The 18,891-nt window shown below is 36.8% G+C and overlaps 2 protein-coding genes across 3 annotated transcripts in view; one reads left to right on the forward strand and one right to left on the reverse strand.

The window, feature by feature from the left end:
* Positions 1 to 18,891, forward strand: part of LOC106086282 (neurobeachin-like protein 1) — a 296,682-nt gene that overhangs the window by 21,570 nt on the left and 256,221 nt on the right. The gene's annotated exons all lie outside the window — the stretch shown is intronic.
* On the reverse strand, positions 690 to 17,239 carry LOC106086385 (uncharacterized). 2 transcript variants are annotated; one of them, XM_013251044.2, is made up of 3 exons: positions 16,470 to 17,239; positions 14,550 to 16,406; positions 690 to 1,869 (listed from the first exon to the last, which is right to left on the reverse strand). In XM_013251044.2, the coding sequence occupies exon 2, from the start codon at positions 15,922 to 15,924 to the stop codon at positions 14,560 to 14,562; it is 1,365 nt and encodes a 454-aa protein (XP_013106498.1). In that variant the 5' UTR covers positions 15,925 to 16,406; positions 16,470 to 17,239; the 3' UTR covers positions 690 to 1,869; positions 14,550 to 14,559. The 2 variants fall into 2 exon arrangements, with proteins under 2 accessions (XP_013106498.1, XP_059216790.1); XM_059360807.1 differs by having other exon boundaries at positions 14,550 to 17,239.

An 18,891-nucleotide genomic window follows, 5' to 3' on the forward strand; every position in this document is an offset into this window, starting at 1 on the left:
GTGTGAGTGTGGGTGTGTGTTAGGGGTTTGGTAGGACGATTGGTGTGTTTAATAATTTAAAACCAATTTATTTATTTTTTTTTAGATATTTTGCCAAAGCTTTTTTTTTGAATGGATTTTATTTTTTTTGTTTTTGCTTTTATTTCTTACTAAGGGACCTTGCTTCCCTTTATCCTTTATACAAGCATGTCAAGCTTAAACTGTTAAATTGGGGTTTTAAGAGAATTATGCTAATCTTTAGTTTGTTTTGAAATTATTTTCTGATGCATGTAAATGTTTGTTATTTTAGGTTTTATCTTTTTTTTTAATTTTGCCTAAATTTATAGAAGGATAAGGATGGGAATTTTTTATATTACAAACAAATAGGGAAGAATAAGTTTGGGATTTTTTTTTTTTAATTTTTGTTTGGTTTTTTTTTTTATTAATTTTTCTATGGCTATATTTTAAGTTGTTAAGGTTTTCTTTTTTTCTTTTATACGGATTTTGAATTACGTTTTGAGGTTTTGCTCTAACATTTCGTTAATCCTTTGCTGCTGTTGCTATTCTAAGAACTTTTCTGTTTTTCCCAATTTTTCTAATCGATAATTTTTCTAAAGATCCTTTCTCTAGAGGAGATTTGTTTTTTAGTTGAGATTTTTCGTTTTCCTCTCTTTTTTCTTTCTCTCTTTTAAGTATTGGAGTTTTTTCTCTTTGTTTGTTTGTAAGTGTGTTAGTGTGTGGATTTCTTGTTTTTGTTTTGTTTTTTTCGTAAATGTCTAAGACCTTGATCACGCATCCCTCTAAACCTTTGTTCGTGTGTTGAAATGTCAGTGTATGGGGTTAATGGGTAGGACTCATGAATGTTGTTTGTTTTTGTTGTTGTTGTTTCTTTTGACTTGTTTTCTGTTAATTTGGCTCTTAGGTATAGGTAATGTGTAATGGCCTGTTGTTTTTTTTTTTTTTTGTTATTGTATTTCAAGTCCTTGGTGGCCTTATTGTTAAGCAAATCGCAAATGTTGCCATACTTTTGAGTTTCAGTGTAGAATCAAAAAGAGTGAGTGGGTGAGAGAGTGACTAAATGCTGGTGGCATGAATTGCTGAAATGCTGTATTGCTTTAGCCTGCTTTCAATTGTTGTTTTTAGTTTAACCGTTTTTGTAGTTTTTGAGCAATAAGAAATAAAGCTTAATTAAAAATGTTGGTCGCTCTTGCGCTCCCTGGCAAAGGAAGTTGGGAAAAAAACAATTCTCATTGAATAGTCAACATAAAACTATTCTAATTTCTTGTAAAAAGTACCAGGTAGGGTAAGGGATTTGGGGGCTTGAGGACAAAAGGCAATTTTTTTTGTTTAAGGGATTTTTGTTAGACTTTTTCCCCCTAGATTATTGTTCGTTAGCTAAAGTCCTTCTGTTATTTTCATTATTTCAATTTTAATAAATTCCAATTGTCTTTGTTTTAAAAAATTTTCCTAAAATTTTAATAACTCATTTTAATAACTAGAACCAAAGTCGGGGAAGTATAGTGGGGGCAGGAGTGGGTTTGTAGGGATTTTCCTAAAGGCAAACAAGGAATAATAATACAATAATTAACAATGTCTTTTTCCTTTTGCTTAATATAAAAATAGTTTGGTTTTTGTTTTGTTTCGTTTTTCTTTTTTTGGTTTGTAAGTAAATTAGGGGTTTTTTTTTAAGTTTTGCAAACGCAATTCAAAAAAAAAGAAAACCTTGTTTATTTGTTACACACATCATAAAATATAAATTGAACGTTTTGTTTTCTTTTTGCTGTTGATTTGTTTTGAACTTATTGTTATTGACGACGTAAAAATAATTTTATTGCAATGCAAATATGCCGGGCTGATGAACTGGACTGTCTTCTTGTAGTAGAGGAATGCCTGTAAGTAAAATAGAAAATCAGAAAAAGAAAAGCAAAACAAAAAGAAATGGGAGAAGAGAAAAAATTTATTAATATTGAGAAGTTTTTTTTTTATTGAGACTATAATTTTTTTTCAAATCCCTTATACCCTAAAGGTATTGGCATGCATTAGGATTAGAGATTTAAGATGACACCTTTCCATAGTTTTTTTTAAGCCTTAAAATGTCTTAATAGGGAGACTTTCCCAAGAAGAAACAAACTTTGGCCTTGGTGGAGGTTGAACATTAATTTCTTTACACCTTCTTAACCGCTTTGTATACCCTACACCACCACTGTGGTACAGGGTATTATAAGTTTATGTATTTGTTTGCAACGCTAAGAAGGAGAAGAGCAGGATCCATTGATAAGTATATCGATTGTCTCAGAATCACTTTCTGATTCGATCTAGCCATGACCTCCTGTAGGTCCCTGTATTGTTGTAATCAAGGTTGTCCAATCATCACGAAATTTGGCATATGCCACTTTTTTGGCTCAGTGGCAAACGCTATTGATTTTGATACAAATCGGTTCAGATTTAGATATAGCTCCCATTTATACATAGCGCCCGATTTGCACTTTAATGGCTGTAGTCACTACAATTTTGAACCGATCTGTACAAAATTTGGCACGGATTGGTTTGTTTCCGATCCAAACATATCTGCTAGGTTTCATCAAAATCGGTTCAGATTTCGATATAGCTCCCATATATATGTATCGCCCGATTTGCAATTTAGTGGCCGTAGTAACAAAATGTTCTAACGATCTGTTCGAAAAAAGTCTCTTTAGATTTTGATATAGCTCTCATACACATATATTTATTGCCCGAATTTGCACGACTCCGCCCGACTTTTGCCTTTCCTTACTGGTTTACTTTACATTCGGAACAGATTCGGATTTTAATCTTACCTAACACAGTTGTTGAACAACATTGCCCTTTAGAATGGCGCCCTCTAGAGGCACAATCCAGTATCGGTTCATATGGACGCTATATGAAAACATGGACCGAAACATGGAATGGGTTACCATTTACATTTCCATTTAATCTACACTTCGAGCAAAATTTCAAGCGCTTAGCTGTATTCCTTCGAAAGTTAGCGTGCTTTCGACAGACGGACGTACAGACAGAAAGGGACAGGGACATAGCTACATCGACTTAGAATGTCAAGACGATCGAGAATATATAAAATTTGTCTCAGATCAATATTTCGATGCGTAACAAATGAAATGGCGCAATTAGTTTGCCCCCATTCTACGGTGAGAAGACGCGGATATTAATTCGCCCCATGCCGCTATGGACATACACCTAAGCCAGTAGTAGGCTTATTGTGCGCTCTATATACTACCAAGTAAAAGCGGATCAAATCATGGGAACCCACCACCATGGAATCTGCTTAACATTTATTCAAAATAAATTTAATTAAAGGACATAATTTTACTCTACATACGAAACTTCTGCCAAACCAGCAAAAATTAAAACTTCTAGCAACCGAACAAGGATGATTGAGAGACCGGTTTATTTGGGAGCTATATCCGGTTATAGACCGATTTGAACCGTACTGGGCACAGTTGTTGGAAGTCTTAACAGAACAATACATGTAAAGGTTCAGCCAAATCCGACAAAAATTACAGCTTCAAGGGGCTCAAGACGTCAATTTCGGGAGATCGGTTTATATGGGAGCTATATCAGATAATAGACCGATTTGAACCGTACTTTTCACAGTTGTTGAAAGTCATAATGGAACACCACATGCATATTTTCAGACAAATCGGACAAAAATTGCGGCTTGTAAGGGTTAAAAAAGTCAAAGCGGCAGATTAGTTTAAATGGGAGCTACATCAGGTTTTAGACCGATTTGAATCATACTTGGCAATGTTGTTGAAAGTAATAACAGAACACCACATGCAATAGTTTAGCCAAATCGGGCAAAAATTGGGGCTTCCAGGGGCTCAAGAAGTCAAATCGGGAAATCGGCTTATATGAGCGCTATATCCGGTTATACACGCATTCAGACCGTACTTAGCATAGTTATTGGAAGTCATTACAGAACACCACATGCAAAAATTTAGCCAAATCGGGCAAAAATTGCGGCTTCCAGAGGCTCAAGAAGTCAAATCGGAAGATCGGTTTGTATGGGAGCTATATCAGGTAATAAGCCGATTTGGTCCCTACATGGCACGGTTGTTGGAAGTCATAATGAAACGCCACGTGCAAAATATATAATATTGACCGATTTGAACCGTCCTTGACACAGTTGTTGGAAGTCATAACAAAACAATACATGCAAAAGTTCAGCCAAATCCCATTTGGCCAAAATTTTGGCTTCCAGGGGCTCAAGAAGTCAAATGGAGAGATTGGTTTATATGGGAGCTATATCTAAATCTAAACCTATTAGTCCCATTTGCAATCCCCAAAGACCTACATCAATATGATGTATCTGTGTAAAATTTTTAGCGGCTAGCTTTACGCGTTCGACCACTATCGTGACTTCGACTGACGGACGGGCGGACATGGGTAGATCGATTCAGAACGTCGAGACGATCAAGAGTATATGTAGAATATATAAATAGGCCATAGCCCACTTATTTTGTGCTTTGTTTAAACTTTTTACGGTTTGAAAACAGCAGAACATGTTAGTGGTTTTAGCAAAAAACTACTGCTGTCCCATTTTCAGCAGACTTTCTACTAACAAATTTCCGTGAGTGTAAGACAAGATTTCCATGAACTTTTTTTTCCTTGAAATTTTTTCTACATTTTTTTTATTCTCAAAAGACAAAATGAGCATAAAGGCCGAATTTTCAAGAAAATATATCTAACGACACGATTCTCAAGCAAATTTCTCTAACGACGAAATATTCATAAAATTATCTCTAAAACATATTTTTCATAAAATTTTCACCAATCACAGAATTCCCATTACATTTTTTCTACTTTTTTTTCCCAAAAAACAAAATTTCCATACAATGCTCTACAGAGACAAAACTTTGTATACAATTTTCTTTACATAGGAATTCCATAAATTCTTTTTATGTTCAAAATTTGCATAACATTTTTCTAAAGACTAAATTTTAGTGAGTTTTTCAAAGAAAAAATGTTACTTAAATTTTATCTCAAGACAAAATTCATATAAATTTATTTTAAGTTTTTTTTTTCTTCCTTTTCCCTTCAAATAGAGTTTCCAAGAAACTTTCTTTTTATAAAAATGCCATTAAATTTTTTTATAAGCAAAATTTGTATGCAATTTTTCAAAATTTTCAATGAAATTTGTTTAAGCAAAATTTCCATGAAATTTCCTCTAAAAATAACATTTTGATAATATTTTTTTATAAAGACAAAATTTCAATGAAAATTGCTTTTAAGACAAAATCTTAATGAAAATTTCCCTTAAAACAAAATTTCAATTAACTTTTCTCCCAAATATTTTTCCAATAAAATAAACCTTAAAGAGAACTTAAAGACGGCCTTCAATCTGGGACTCTATTTAAATTTGTTTAAAAATTGGCAAACTTACCACATTAAAACTTACATTTCAAACCCCATAGCAAAACAATGTTAGTATTGAATGCGAAAAATAGCCATTAAATTGACAATAGTTTATATTTTATTCTAATATATATTAGAAATATTAAAAGTCTTTTTAACTTAACTTACCGTAGAAAAACAAAGAAAGGTTTTCTACAACACAATCATTGGAAGCTTGAAATATTAAGCACTAGAAATAAACTACAAAGCGTAAAAGCAAAAGCCAGCTAGCTCACTATAATGAACAAGAAACGACAACGAAACGCATCAAGGGCGTTTGTGAAAATGCTTATGGAAAATAGTTAAACAAATAAAATTTTTGAAAAATTAATTTTACAAAAAAAAAATATCATTAAGGAAAATTTCGTAGAAACGTTTTCTTCCTACAAAAATTGCAAAAAATGTTATCTTCAGAAAAAAATTTAAAACTATTTCTTGAAATTTTGTCTTTTGAGAAAACTTTTGGAAATTTTGTCTTTAAGAAAATTTCTTGAAATTTTGTCTTAGAGAAAATTTCTTGAAATTTTTTCTTTAAAGAAAATTTCTTGAAATTTTGTCTTTAGAGAAAAATTCTTGAAATTTTGTCTTTAGAGAAAATTTCTTGAAATTTTGTCTTTAGAGAAAATTTCTTGAAATTTTGTCTTTAGAGAAAATTTCTTGAAATTTTGTCTTTAGAGAAAATTTCTTGAAATTTTGTCTTTAGAGAAAATTTCTTGAAATTTTGTCTTTAGAGAAAATTTCTTGAAATTTTGTCTTTAGAGAAAATTTCTTGAAATTTTGTCTTTAGAGAAAATTTCTTGAAATTTTGTCTTTAGAGAAAATTTCTTGAAATTTTGTCTTTAGAGAAAATTTCTTGAAATTTTGTCTTTAGAGAAAATTTCTTGAAATTTTGTCTTTAGAGAAAATTTCTTGAAATTCTGTCTTTAGAGAAAATTTCTTGAAATTTTGTCTTTAGAGAAAATTTCTTGAAATTTTGTCTTTAGAGAAAATTTCTTGAAATTTTGTCTTTATAGAAAATTTCTTGAAATTTTGTATTTATAGAAAATTTCTTGAAATTTTGTCTTTAGAAAAAATTTCTTAAAATTTTGAAATTTTGTCTTTAGAGATAATTTCTTGAAATTTTGTCTTTAGAGAAAATTTCTTGAAATTTTGTCTTTAGAGAAATTTTTTGAAATTTTGTTATTTAAAAAAAATTTTATAAATTTTATTTTTCATCCCACTGTTCCCAGCAAGTGATGACAAGTATCACATATTCAATTTCAATGTCCTTTGTAAATATGGATTTTTATTGTTTGCCTGACTGATGTACACACTCGAACATGGCGTGTGACAGTTTGCCGTGTTGTTCACATTTTTCATTTTTTTTGTTTCCTTTTTATTTTTTTTAACTGGTTGCAAAAAGTTCAATTTCACATGCCTCTACACACACACACACACACACACAAATGTTTACATTAAACTGTGGCGCATAATGCCAAAGCAACGGCAGCAGCGATGGCATGCTTTATTTTTTTGTTTTTTTTTTTTGCCGTTCCGGTTTCCTTTTGGTAGGCTGATCCATCCATAAAACCCTAGCACAAAGTTTGCATTGAGGTTTTGTGAGAGAGAAGAGCAAGAGGAAAGGGGGGGTTTTTTTTAAGGCCCCATGGTGAAAGCAAAGATAAAGATACATTTTCTACTCCATTTCATGAATTTTACATGAAGACATGTGCTTATTTTTTTTTTAACGGGGTGTCTTTGCTTTGAGTTCTGTTTGCCAGGGCCTACTGTTAGCTCGTATTGGCCTACATTTATCAAAAATGTCATTTGTCCGTATGTGGGCTGTCTTTAAACCTACTCTCTTTATGATAGAGTGTCTCAGTGTGAGAGAGAAAAAGAGTGAGTAGAACAGAGAGGTCTATTTTAGCAGGCTATTGAAGTTTAACCAACATTCATGACATTGTGGCGTATGTGTAATTTTAATAACATTATATGGGTCACGTTGCTTATACGCACTATGGCCTTTGCTAAAAATTGCTTTTCTTTGTTTTCTTACCTTTTGGAACTAAAGTAATTCTTTAATGACAACAAGTCTGAAAAAAGACACGTCGGTTTTTTTTTTTCAGGCAATATTCAGCAGTATATGCATTTTGCTGCTGTCTACTAATCAATTTTCTATTTGTATCCAATAAATAAATGAGTGGCATTTCTATATGTATACAAATGCAAATGCCAATTGACTGAGTGGATGTTAATCAAAGGGGAGGTTTTGAATTTCCTTCCCTCTTATTTTATCATGAACATTATTTGTACATAACAAATATTCAAACAAGCAAGAGCGTGCTAAGTTCGGCCAGACCGAATCTTCTATACCCTCCACCATGGATCGCAGTTCTTTGAGCGGTATCTCTTTTTAGGCAAATAAAGAATAATGAGTAAGAACTGTTATGCTATTGGAGCTACATCAAGTCATAGTCCAATTCGGAACATAAATGAAATGAAAGCTGAACATGGTAGAAGTCATTGTGTAATATTTCAGTCTATTCGGATAAGAATTGCGCCTTATAGGGAGCAAAATCGGGAAATCGGTTTATATAGGAGATGTATCGATTAAGACCATATTGGACACGTATGTTGAAGGTCATAGGAGTAGCCGCTGTACAACAAAATCAGCCAAATCGGATGAAAATTGCGCCCTCAAGAGGCTCAAAATGTCAAGATATAAAATCGGTTTATATGGCAGCTATATCAGGTTATGTAGCGATTTTCGCCATACTTAGCACAGTTATTAGAAGTCATAATAAAACACTTCATGCAAAATGTCAACCAAATCGGATAAGAATTGTGCCTCTAGCGGCTCAAGAAGTCAAGATCCAAGATCGGTTTATATGGCAGCCATATCAAAACATGGACTGATGCCAAATCAGTCCATGTTTTGATATGGCTATTTTCAATCCCAACCGATCTACACCTATAAAAATTAAATGTGCAAGCGCCTAGTATTACTCCTTCGAAAGTTAGCGTGCTTTCGTCAGACAGATGGACAGACATAGCTCTGTCGACTTAAAATGTCAAGAATATATATACTTCATGGGGTCTTAGGCGCATATTTCGAGGTGATACAAACAGAACTACGAAATTAGTATACCCCCATCCAATGGTGGAGGGTATAACAAGTTATGGTCTAACTTTATTTGGAAACTTGAGTCTGTAAAAACCATAGTTTTTTTTAGTGATATTTGTCATTAAAGATTAAGCTTCCTGACAGCTGTGTTGACAGCACGTCTCACATAGAGATGTTTTTGTTTCTTGAACAAATTTTATGACAAATTCGTCACGGCCAAAAAGTGTGTACGACCAGTGTAAAACACTGGTATAAACAGCTCACGCGCGTTTCGCGTTTTGTTTCACTGTCAAAAATCTTTAATTTGGCCTATAATTTAATAATGGATCGTCTTACAAACGTACAACGCTTGCCTATTATTTAATTATACCCTACACCAATGCTGTGGTACAGGATATTATAGATTTGTGCATTTGTTAGCAACGCTAAGAAGGAGAAGAGCTAGACTCATTGATTTAGCCATGTCCGTCTGTGAGTCCATGTATTTTTGTATTCAAGGTACAGGTCGTATTTGTTGTCGAATCGTCACGAAATTTTGCACATGTCACTTTTTTGGCCCAAGGACGGACGCTATTGATTTTGGTAAACATCGGTTTAGATTTAGATATAGCTCCCATATATATGTATCGCCCGATTCGCACTTAAATGGCCGTAGTAGCTACAATATTTAACCGATCTGTACAAAATTTGGCATGGATTGTTTTGTTACTGATCATAGCATATCTGCTAGATTTCATCAATTTGTTTTTAAACCGATATGCCCAAAATTTTCAACCTATCTGCACAAAAATTTGGCATAGATTGTTTTGTTGCTGATCTTTATATATGTGCAAGATTTCATTAAAATCGGTTCAGATTTAGATGTAGCTCCCATATATATGCATCGCCCGATATGCACGTAAATAGCCGTAGTAACTCCAATTTTCAACCAATCTGCACCAAATTTGGCACGGATAGGTTTGTTACTGATCTTAACATATCTTCGAGATTTCATCAAAATCGGCTCAAATTTGGATGTAGCACCCATACATATTTATCGTCGGATTTGCACTTATATGGCCGTAGTAACTACAATTTTCAAACGATCTGTTTGAAAGTCGGTTCAGATTTAGATATATCCCTCATATACATATATATTTATATATTGCTCGAATTTATAATTGTAGGGTAGGTGTAGGGTATTATATAGTGCGACCTTTGCATTTCCTTACAGGTTTTATTATCAAAATACGTGCTCTGTTAAGAAAGTTCATTGCGCGCTTCTTTTTCTTCAGCGATGAAGCTCATTTTTGACTCAATGATTACGTAAATAAGTAGAATTGTCGATTTTGGAGTGAATATCGCCCAAAAGCAGTGCAAAAGCTACCAATTCATCCAGAAAATGTCACAGTTTGGAGCGGTTTATGGGCTGGTGGCATCATTGGACCGTACTTCTTCAAATATGAAGCGAATCATAAGGTAATGGACCGTATTATCGATTCAAATAAAGATTTCTTGCATTTTTTTGAATTATATGTGTATTTTTTTGAAAACCCTTCGTATCTCTCTTAAAAAATCACCCTTTATTTAGTTTTTGGATTTTCATTACAAGTGTGTCTCAATAAACTTGTTTGGACTTTTGATGCTAAACCATTATTAAAATTCATGGTGAACGCTGGTACCAATAATTTACTCTCGCACAGTGGTCCAAACACATACAAAATTAAATTAGCTTATAACTTTTTAACTATTGATTAAGGCACTTCTAAATATTTTGGACAATTGTATTGGGTTACCCAAAAAGTAATCATCCTTTTTTATTATAACTCCACTACTATATCCATAATTTTATCTAAATAGGGACTAGTCACGAACATTTCTTATTCAGGTCGCTAGATCTCATATTCAAGTAACAGTTTCAGCGAAATCAGGCAAGAAATCCACTTTTTATGGGATTAAGACCCTAAATAGGAAGATTGGTCTATATGACAGCAATATCTATCTAGTTTGATCTGATTTATATTTGGACGGATGTCGGTAGGCTTAAAACAACTTATTATTTCAAATTTCAACGAAATCGGGCAATAAATAAAGCTTTTATGGGCTTCAGACCCTTAATCGGCATATCGGTCTATATGACAGCTATATCTAAATATCGTACGATCTTTACAATATCTGGGTGAGATGGCGGGAGGCTTAAAACAACTTACTGTTTCAAATTTCAGAGAAATTGCATAATAAATAAAGCTTTTATGGGCTTCAGACCCCTTATCGCCAGATCGGTCTATATGACAGCTATATCTAAATATAGTCCGATCTGAACCATATTCGGTTCGGATGTCGGGAGGCCCAAAACTACTCAGTGTTTCAAACTTCAGTGAAATCGGATATAATTAAGCATAAGTCAGTCATTTTCAGCAAACAACAGACTTTTCAGCAGTCAGGCTGCAGAACTACTGCTGCAATCGCAAAATTATTGCTACTAAGCAGCAACTTTAACTATTAATATTCAACAGACAGTGTTTGCTCTTTTCAGCAAACTTTTTCTATGAGTGTACAGACACATTTTCCATGAAAGTTTTTGTAAAGGCAAAATTTTCCCTAAAGAAAAAATGTTCCCCATAGGCAAAATTTGAATGAAACTTTCGCTAAGGACAAAATAGAAATGTCTCTAATCACCATAAATTAAATAAAAAAAGACACAATTTCCTCGAAATGCTCTGCTAAATTCATAAATTCATTTTCATAAAGACAAAATTTGGTTGGGTGTTAGAGCCCTAATTTCCCACCTCTCATCACCTCACGTAAAGAGTTAACATTTAAGTCTATTGTATAGCCTGAGGGTGTACTTATCTAGTTATTCGGTTTGTAACACCTCGAAATATTGATCTAAGGCCACATAAAGTTTATATATTCTAGATCGTCTCGACATTCTGAGTCGATCTAGCCATGTCCGTCCGTCCTTCCGTCCGTCGAAATCACCATAGCGGTCGAACGCGTAAAGCTAGCCGCTTGAAATTTTGCACAGATACTTCTTGTTGATGTAGGTCGTTGGAAATTGCAAATGGGCCATATGGATTCATATTTGGATATAGCTGCGATATAAACCGATCTCACGATTTGACTTCTTGAGCCCCAAAAAGGCACATTTTTTGTCCGAGTTGGCTAAAATGTTGCATACAGCGTTTTGTTATGACTTTTAACAACTGTACCAAGTACGGTCTAAATGGGTCTATAACCTGATATAGCTCTCATATAAACCGATCTCCCGATTTGACTCCTTGAGCCCTTTCAAATGCAAATTTTGCCCATGACCATTCCACTGAGGAACAGGGGCAAACTTCTCACATATCAATGAGTGCAGCCCGATTCAAGTTTATAAGGGGCCTCCTTTTTATAGCCGAACCTGAACGGAGTGTCGCAGTGCGACACCTCTTTGGAGAGAAGTTCTGCATAGCATAGTACCTAACAAATGTTGCCAGCATTAGGAGGGAAAAATCATCGCTGAAAATTTTTTCTGATGGTATTAGCCAGAATTCGATCCCAGGCTTTCTGCGTCATGGGTGAAAATGCTAACCTCTGCGCTACGGTGGCCTCCTCTTGAGCCTTTACAGGCCGCAATTTTTGTCCGATTTGACTGAAATTTTGCATGTGGTGTTCTGTTATGACATCCAACAACTGTGCCAAGTACCGTCCAAATAGATCAATAATCGGATATTAACCGATCACCCGATTTGACTTCTTGATCCCCTGAAAGCCATAATTTTTATCCGATTTGGCTAAACTTTTTCAAAAAGTGTTCCGTTACGACTTCCAACAACTGTGCCTAAGTACGGTCAAAAACTTGATATAGCTCCCATATAAACCGATCTCCCTATTTGACTTCTTGAGCCCCTGGAGGTCACAATTTTTGTCCGATATGGCTGAAATTTTGCACATTATGTTTTGTTATGACTTACCACAACTCTGTCTTGTACTGTCCAAATCGGTCAATAACCTGATATAGCTCCCGTATAAACCAATCTCTCTATTTGACTTCTTGAGCCCCTGGCAGCCACAATTTTTATCCGATTCGGCTGAAATTTCTCTCATCGTGATTTATAATGAATTCCAACAACTGTGCCAAGTACGGTCCAAATCGGTCTATAGCCTGTTATAGCTCCCATATATACCGATCTCCCGATTTCACTTCTTGAACCCCTGGAAGCCACAATTTTTGTCCGATGTTATGACTTCCAACAACTGTGACAAGTACGTTCAAAATAGGTCAATAATCTGATATAGCTCCCATATAAACCGATCACCCGACTTGACTTCTTGATCCCCTGGAAACCATAATTTTTGTCCGATTTGGCTAAACTTTTTCAAAGACTTCCAACAACTGTGCCAAGCACGCTTTAAAATTGGTCTATAATCTGTTATAGCTTCCATATAAACCGATCTCCCGACTTGACGTCTTGAGCCCCTGGAAGCCACAATTTTGTCCCATGTGGTTAAAATTTTGCACATGGTGTTTTGTTATGACTTATAACAACTGTGCCAAGTACGGTCTAAATGGGTCTATAACCAGTTATAGCTCTCATATAAAGCGATCTTCCGATTTGAATTCTTGAGCCCCTGGAAGTCACAATTTTTGTCCAATGTAGCTAAAATTTTGCACATACCACCACTGTGTTACAGGGTATTTGGATATAGCTCCCTTGTACATATATCGCCTGAATTGCCCTTATAAGGCCGTAGTAACTACGGATCATACGATCCGCATAAAATTTATAATGGATTGTTTTGTCATCGATTTTAACATATCTGCAAAATTGCATCAAAATCGGTTCAGATTTGGGTATAGCTCTCGTCGTCTGATTAACACCTATAAGGCCTTAGTAACCTCGAACCGATCTGCTCGAAATTTGTCACGGATTGTTTTTTATAACGAATAGCTTATGTTCCAGCATTTACTACTTTTTATTTGAAAGTAGTTGAAGGCGCATCTAGTGGTGTGGAGTATTATATAGCTTTCCCCTATAGGTTGTATATAGTCCTTCCTTATAAAGATTATCCTCCTTGTCAAGTTGCCAACGGTCTACAGTTGACTTTATGTGCTTTATAAACTTTACAAAGCGTATCAATGATGAGTGGTGAGTGTATATTAGGGTGTGTCAATTTCACAAAGGCCAATAAACGTTCACCCAGCGGCTGATAAAATTTTCTATAAGGTCTTAGAAAGTTCTCTAACAAGTCATAAGCCTAAAATCAAAACGGAGCTTCTGATTTCCAACTATCCATAGTTTCTTTGAAAAGAAAAAATTAAAACTTCATAAAATTTGTCGCAGACTACAATTTTGACAACCTCCAAAAAAATCGATCCACCCCAGTGTAGATAGCTCGACCCATTTCAACTTCATGGCTTTTTCAATTCAATTTTATTTTTAATTGTCAAATGATGCAATAGCATGATTCTTATTAATTAACAGCTCTCAGTGTCAGCTAAGCTTTGTTTGGGTTTCATTTTTAAGGCATTATATTTATACAAAAGCTGAGATAATTATAAGCGTTCTACAATTTACGCTTCGAATTTTGCTTACCCATACAATTGAAACTTTGATTATTCTCTGGGTCATGGTGAAAGTGCATATTTTTCAGATCTTTTGCTATTTTAATATTAAGTAGAAATTTTGGCAAATCAAAAATAAAACAGAATTCTAGGCAAAATTTGTTTTGCTCTAAGAGAGCGACAGCGTTGCAAGCTCTAACGATAAGCCGCTATAATAGCTTGAGAAAATATGCTTGTTGAAGTGCAGCAGCGGCCCCTATGGGGGAGCAAATCATAAAAATGTTTGAAGCCAAATTTTAGTTAAGGCAATTTAAGCGGCTAACTTAATGGTAACTCAACAACAATCTAGGGCATTGAACTCACTTGGTGGGTGAAGAAGTACCTCAGGGTTCTATGAAAACACATTTTAAGTGTTTTGGAAAGGCTACTTACAAAAATGTAAAAAGGCACAAAGGGGGGGGGGGGGTGGGTGGGGCAGGGAGGGGATGGTAATTAAAAAATTCTTACGTGACGGATCTCATAGAGCCATAACCTCATCGCCTCCTCCACCAGCACCATTATCATCCTGGGTCTGCTCCAAACCGTTTTTCGACAAAATCGTATCGGTATCCACACAACCCTTGAAGCGCATCTTGGCATCATCGCCCACATAGACGGTCTTCTGGCACAGCAGCAGCACCAGACACGAGGCCACAAACAACACCGATGGCACCACGGAGGCAAACAAAAATTGACGATACGTCACCTCCAAATTGAAGCGAGCCACCACAATGTCCTTTTTATTGGGCGAATAGAAACAGGGGAAACGCGCTCGCGCATTATGATCACTGCCATCACGGCCAAAATCCTTGAGGAATTCCTTGCACTCATCCATCAGCGTATTGACACAGCCCTCGAGATTGATCATGAGTTTCGATTCATTCGATATGGTCAAATCAATGTCGGGCGGAGCAATCTCCGGTATCAGAGTGGCCACCGATACATGCAAATGACTGAGGTACGTGAAGTTCGTCAGATCCGTGAGCATACTCTTGTCCAGTGTCGAGCCATTGATGCAGTCCACGGCATCCATTTTGTCAATGGCATCCGCACGATCCGAGGGATTGTTGATGAAGTAGCACGAGGCCATAACGACATTGTCCTCCGTCTCATTCCACACCTCGTCGCCGGTGTCCATGTTGATGGCATTCTGGCAGCGCGACATATACACCTTGTCGCCGCTGAGTATGACCACATTCTTGTTGCGTGTTGGTATGTCCAGGCAGCGGCGGTCACAGTTGTAGGGTGTGCGTATTTTGCGACAAGTGCCACGCGCACACGAATACAGGCCCGTTATGTCCATGCAGTTGATTTTGCCCCTGCGGCCAGAGCATTTGACAGGCGAATCGGTGTTCTTGAAGACACACTCAAAGGCATCGGTGATATTGAGACATTGGCCGGCCGTGCAGTTAAATGTGCCCGTTAGATTTTTGCACTCATCATTGATGCAGCGCGCCTTGTCTGCCCTATCCTGGTCTATGCCATAGCACGTTTTGTTCGCCGAATTCGTGCAATTCTGGAAGCTGAGGTTGGTGCCGTTGTTGCGTAGATTCACAAAGATCTGTATGCAGGCGCCGGACGTTTTGCTGAGACACCACTCACCGCAGGAGCCCCAATCGCAGTTTTCCTTGTTCACGGCTCGCGTGGTTGTGCACATGACGGGCGTCTGATCGATGCCGCTCTTGAAGGCGCGCGTCGATGGCATATAAATGGCGACGGTGAGGTAAACCAGGGCGACCGAACTCAAGACCAAAGTCATTTGACAGACACATATGGTGCCGCAGATACGCTGGTCTTGTGGTGGAACAATTAAATCTTCGCTAGGCACTTTCTTCTTGCCCATTGCCTATAGCTGTACTGACTGTTGTGCTAAGGATGGCTAGCTGTGAGTGAGTAAGTGACTGGGTGTGCTGGCAGTTATTGAAGTTTGGCTGAGGAGGTGTTCCCTTAGGAGGTGTTCTCTTAGGCTGGGCTGGGGTGGGTTGTCAGGTGATGGCGATGGCGATGGCTGGGGTGCTGCTGCTGCCTTAGTTGTATGATTTTTTGCTGCTCCTACGTTTTATGGTTTTGGTCAGCCTTGTAATGATGGACTATGAGCAGTAAGTGTTTTAGGAAAACTCCATAATTATGAAAATTGTGCTTGGAATCCCTTTTCCCTGCTGCAGCTGCTGCTGGTTTTGCCTCAATGAATTCTGTTAGCCAACCTCTGTGTGTGTGTGTGCTTGAGGTTTTCGTAGTTTTTCGTTTGTTCTGGAAGTTAATGAAGTTAGAGTTGCGTTGCGTGCCTTGCTGGTATGTGCTGTTAGATAGGGGTGGGGGCCAAAACTGGTGACGTACTTCTGATTAGAATGATTTTCCGTTTTTCCTCTATGTTTTGCATACACTCACTTTGGGTTTGTAGGGGCTATGAGGGCTCTTCCAAGATATTCGGGAAGGGGGAAGGTAGTTGTAGTGATTTCACAGCAGCAAGAACCAGGAAATTGTATGTAGTCTTGTTTTTCTTTTCTCCGTCTTTTTATTTTGTTATATAACTGCCACGTTTAAAGTTTTAAATATTTTGTAGATTTTTCTTTCGTTTTTTTCCCTTCTCAAGAGAAGAAGAAGTTGGTTTGGCGAATTTTTAATTTGCTCACATTTAATTTTTTATTGATTTTTTCAACTTTTTCATGACTTTTTTTCTCCTATCATATCATAAGGCCAAACACATGTACACTGGCATACACATACACACACGCACACACGATTATTTCCAAACACGAATGCAGCCTCACCACTACAAACTAAAAGGGGGAAATAATGACTGCAATTGCAATATGGTATTCCTTGGGTGATACAGTTTGCTTAGATTTTCTCCAGAAAGAAAAATAAAACTCAAGTAAAAACTCCTCGAAACTCCTGGCGGAAATGTAAATGCTTTGATGAAAGTTTTTGGGTCTTCTTATCCCGACCGCCGACAATAAAAAAAGTTTTATTTCATGTCCTATGGCTTTGGTTTCTGTGTTTTTTCTTTTTCTTGGACGACAACGATTCGAGCGTTTTGCGAGGTTTGCTTGACGTTGTTCTTGGCTCTAACTCAGTGTCGGTTTAACGATGTGTATTCAGAGTTCAGATTGCATAAAACACTTGTCACAAACAGCGAGAGAGCCACAGAGAGTGAAAGAGTCAAACAACCAAATAATCTGACAGTCTCTGCCTAAGCCTACGAGAGCGAGAGAGTTTGTTGAGATTCATAGCTTAAAACGCCACTCTGGGGGAATTTGTGATTTTTCCGTTTTTATCTCCAATTTCTGTTGGCAAAAAAAACACAACAACAACAAAAAATCATTGGCAAATGCGCGCGCATTCAACCAAATGTAGGCCTTTTTTTCTTGCTATGGCCAAGGGCTAAAAAGGCTTTCTTTGGCCTTTCCTTAGTTGCTTCATTGAGAAAATCAATAGAAAATCCCTTTCCTAGGTCGAAACACACAAAAATAAGAACTTAGTCAGCAAAATCGAAAAAAAACTACCAATCGAACGTAAAATGTGCCATTAAGTCAAAATCCCACCAACGTTTGCTAATGGCCAATTGGTATTGACTTTTACGGGATAAACAGTAGGCTAAATTGAACAGTTTAACTTCCTCCTAAGCCCCCACCTGGCCACTCTAAGGGACAAGCTGTGATTATAAGCTCATCCGTTGAGGGTTTCATTCGTTGTCACCTTTTCCGCTGTGACGATTACTGTGGGCAAGACAATTTATTGTCTTCGAAGAATGCTATTTTCAATGTTTTTCATGTTGTTGTTGTTGTTGTTTTTGAATGATAATTGTTAAGTGTGTGTTTATTATCGCTGCCCTAGTAGTGGTCACAGCTAGTGAACACTCCCCCTGGGTAATCATTGGACACTCTATGTAGCATAACATTATGGCATGATTTTGTCACAGCAAGTAAATGATTAGAGTGAATAAGCTGATAACAACACTAGTCAACAGAAATTTTTAAGTTCGGAGTCTAAGGGACACTTAGTCACTATGCTACATAAGGTTTAAGTTGCAGTCTATCCTCAGACTTACTAAGACGTTTTTGTCCATTGTGATACCACAGAAATAGCAGAAGGAAGAGACCTTCTATTTTCTACCAGATCGCTTTAAAAAGTCCAACCACTTGAGAATGTTCACAATGTTCTCAAAGAAATGAGAACCTAAAGTGGAACTCCTTCTGACTGTCAGTGGGACACACACACACACACATACACACAGCAGATGTTCAACAGTCCCTTCTTCCTTGATGCCCTCACAGCTTCTGCAAAAGTCGTTGCTGGCAACCTTCGGTCTGTCAGCATGTTTTCTGATTGGACAGTGACTAGTAATGACGGACACAATAACTTCGACGTCTGTTCTAGCCAATGACAGCAAAGCGGTAGACCTCTTCCAGTCTAGATTAGGCCACATAGATAGGAATGCTCACAGCTCCCTCTTTGTGACCATCTATTATTCGTTGTCCTTCGGGACTGGTCCTGAAAACTTAGCTTACATGTCGCTAGAGGCATACCCACAGATTCCAGTTTCCCTGGAATGTGTAATGAAATTCCTAGTCTTGCAAGCTCGTCCTCTTTACAATTCCCTGGGATCTCTCTGTGACCCGACACAGGTGAATTTTGAACTGTTCAGCCCTCTTGTTGAGAGATCTGCGATAGTCGAAGGCGGTTTTTGAGTTCAGAAATACGTTCTCCAGGGATTTAAGGGCTGTCTGAGAAGATATTTATGCCAATCGTCGTAATGACATTATAGCTTAGCCATTCCACCACTTCCTTAATTGCAAGGATCTCTGCT

Source organism: Stomoxys calcitrans, chromosome 1 (genome assembly GCF_963082655.1).
Source record: "Stomoxys calcitrans chromosome 1, idStoCalc2.1, whole genome shotgun sequence".
NCBI lineage: Eukaryota > Metazoa > Arthropoda > Insecta > Diptera > Muscidae > Stomoxys > Stomoxys calcitrans.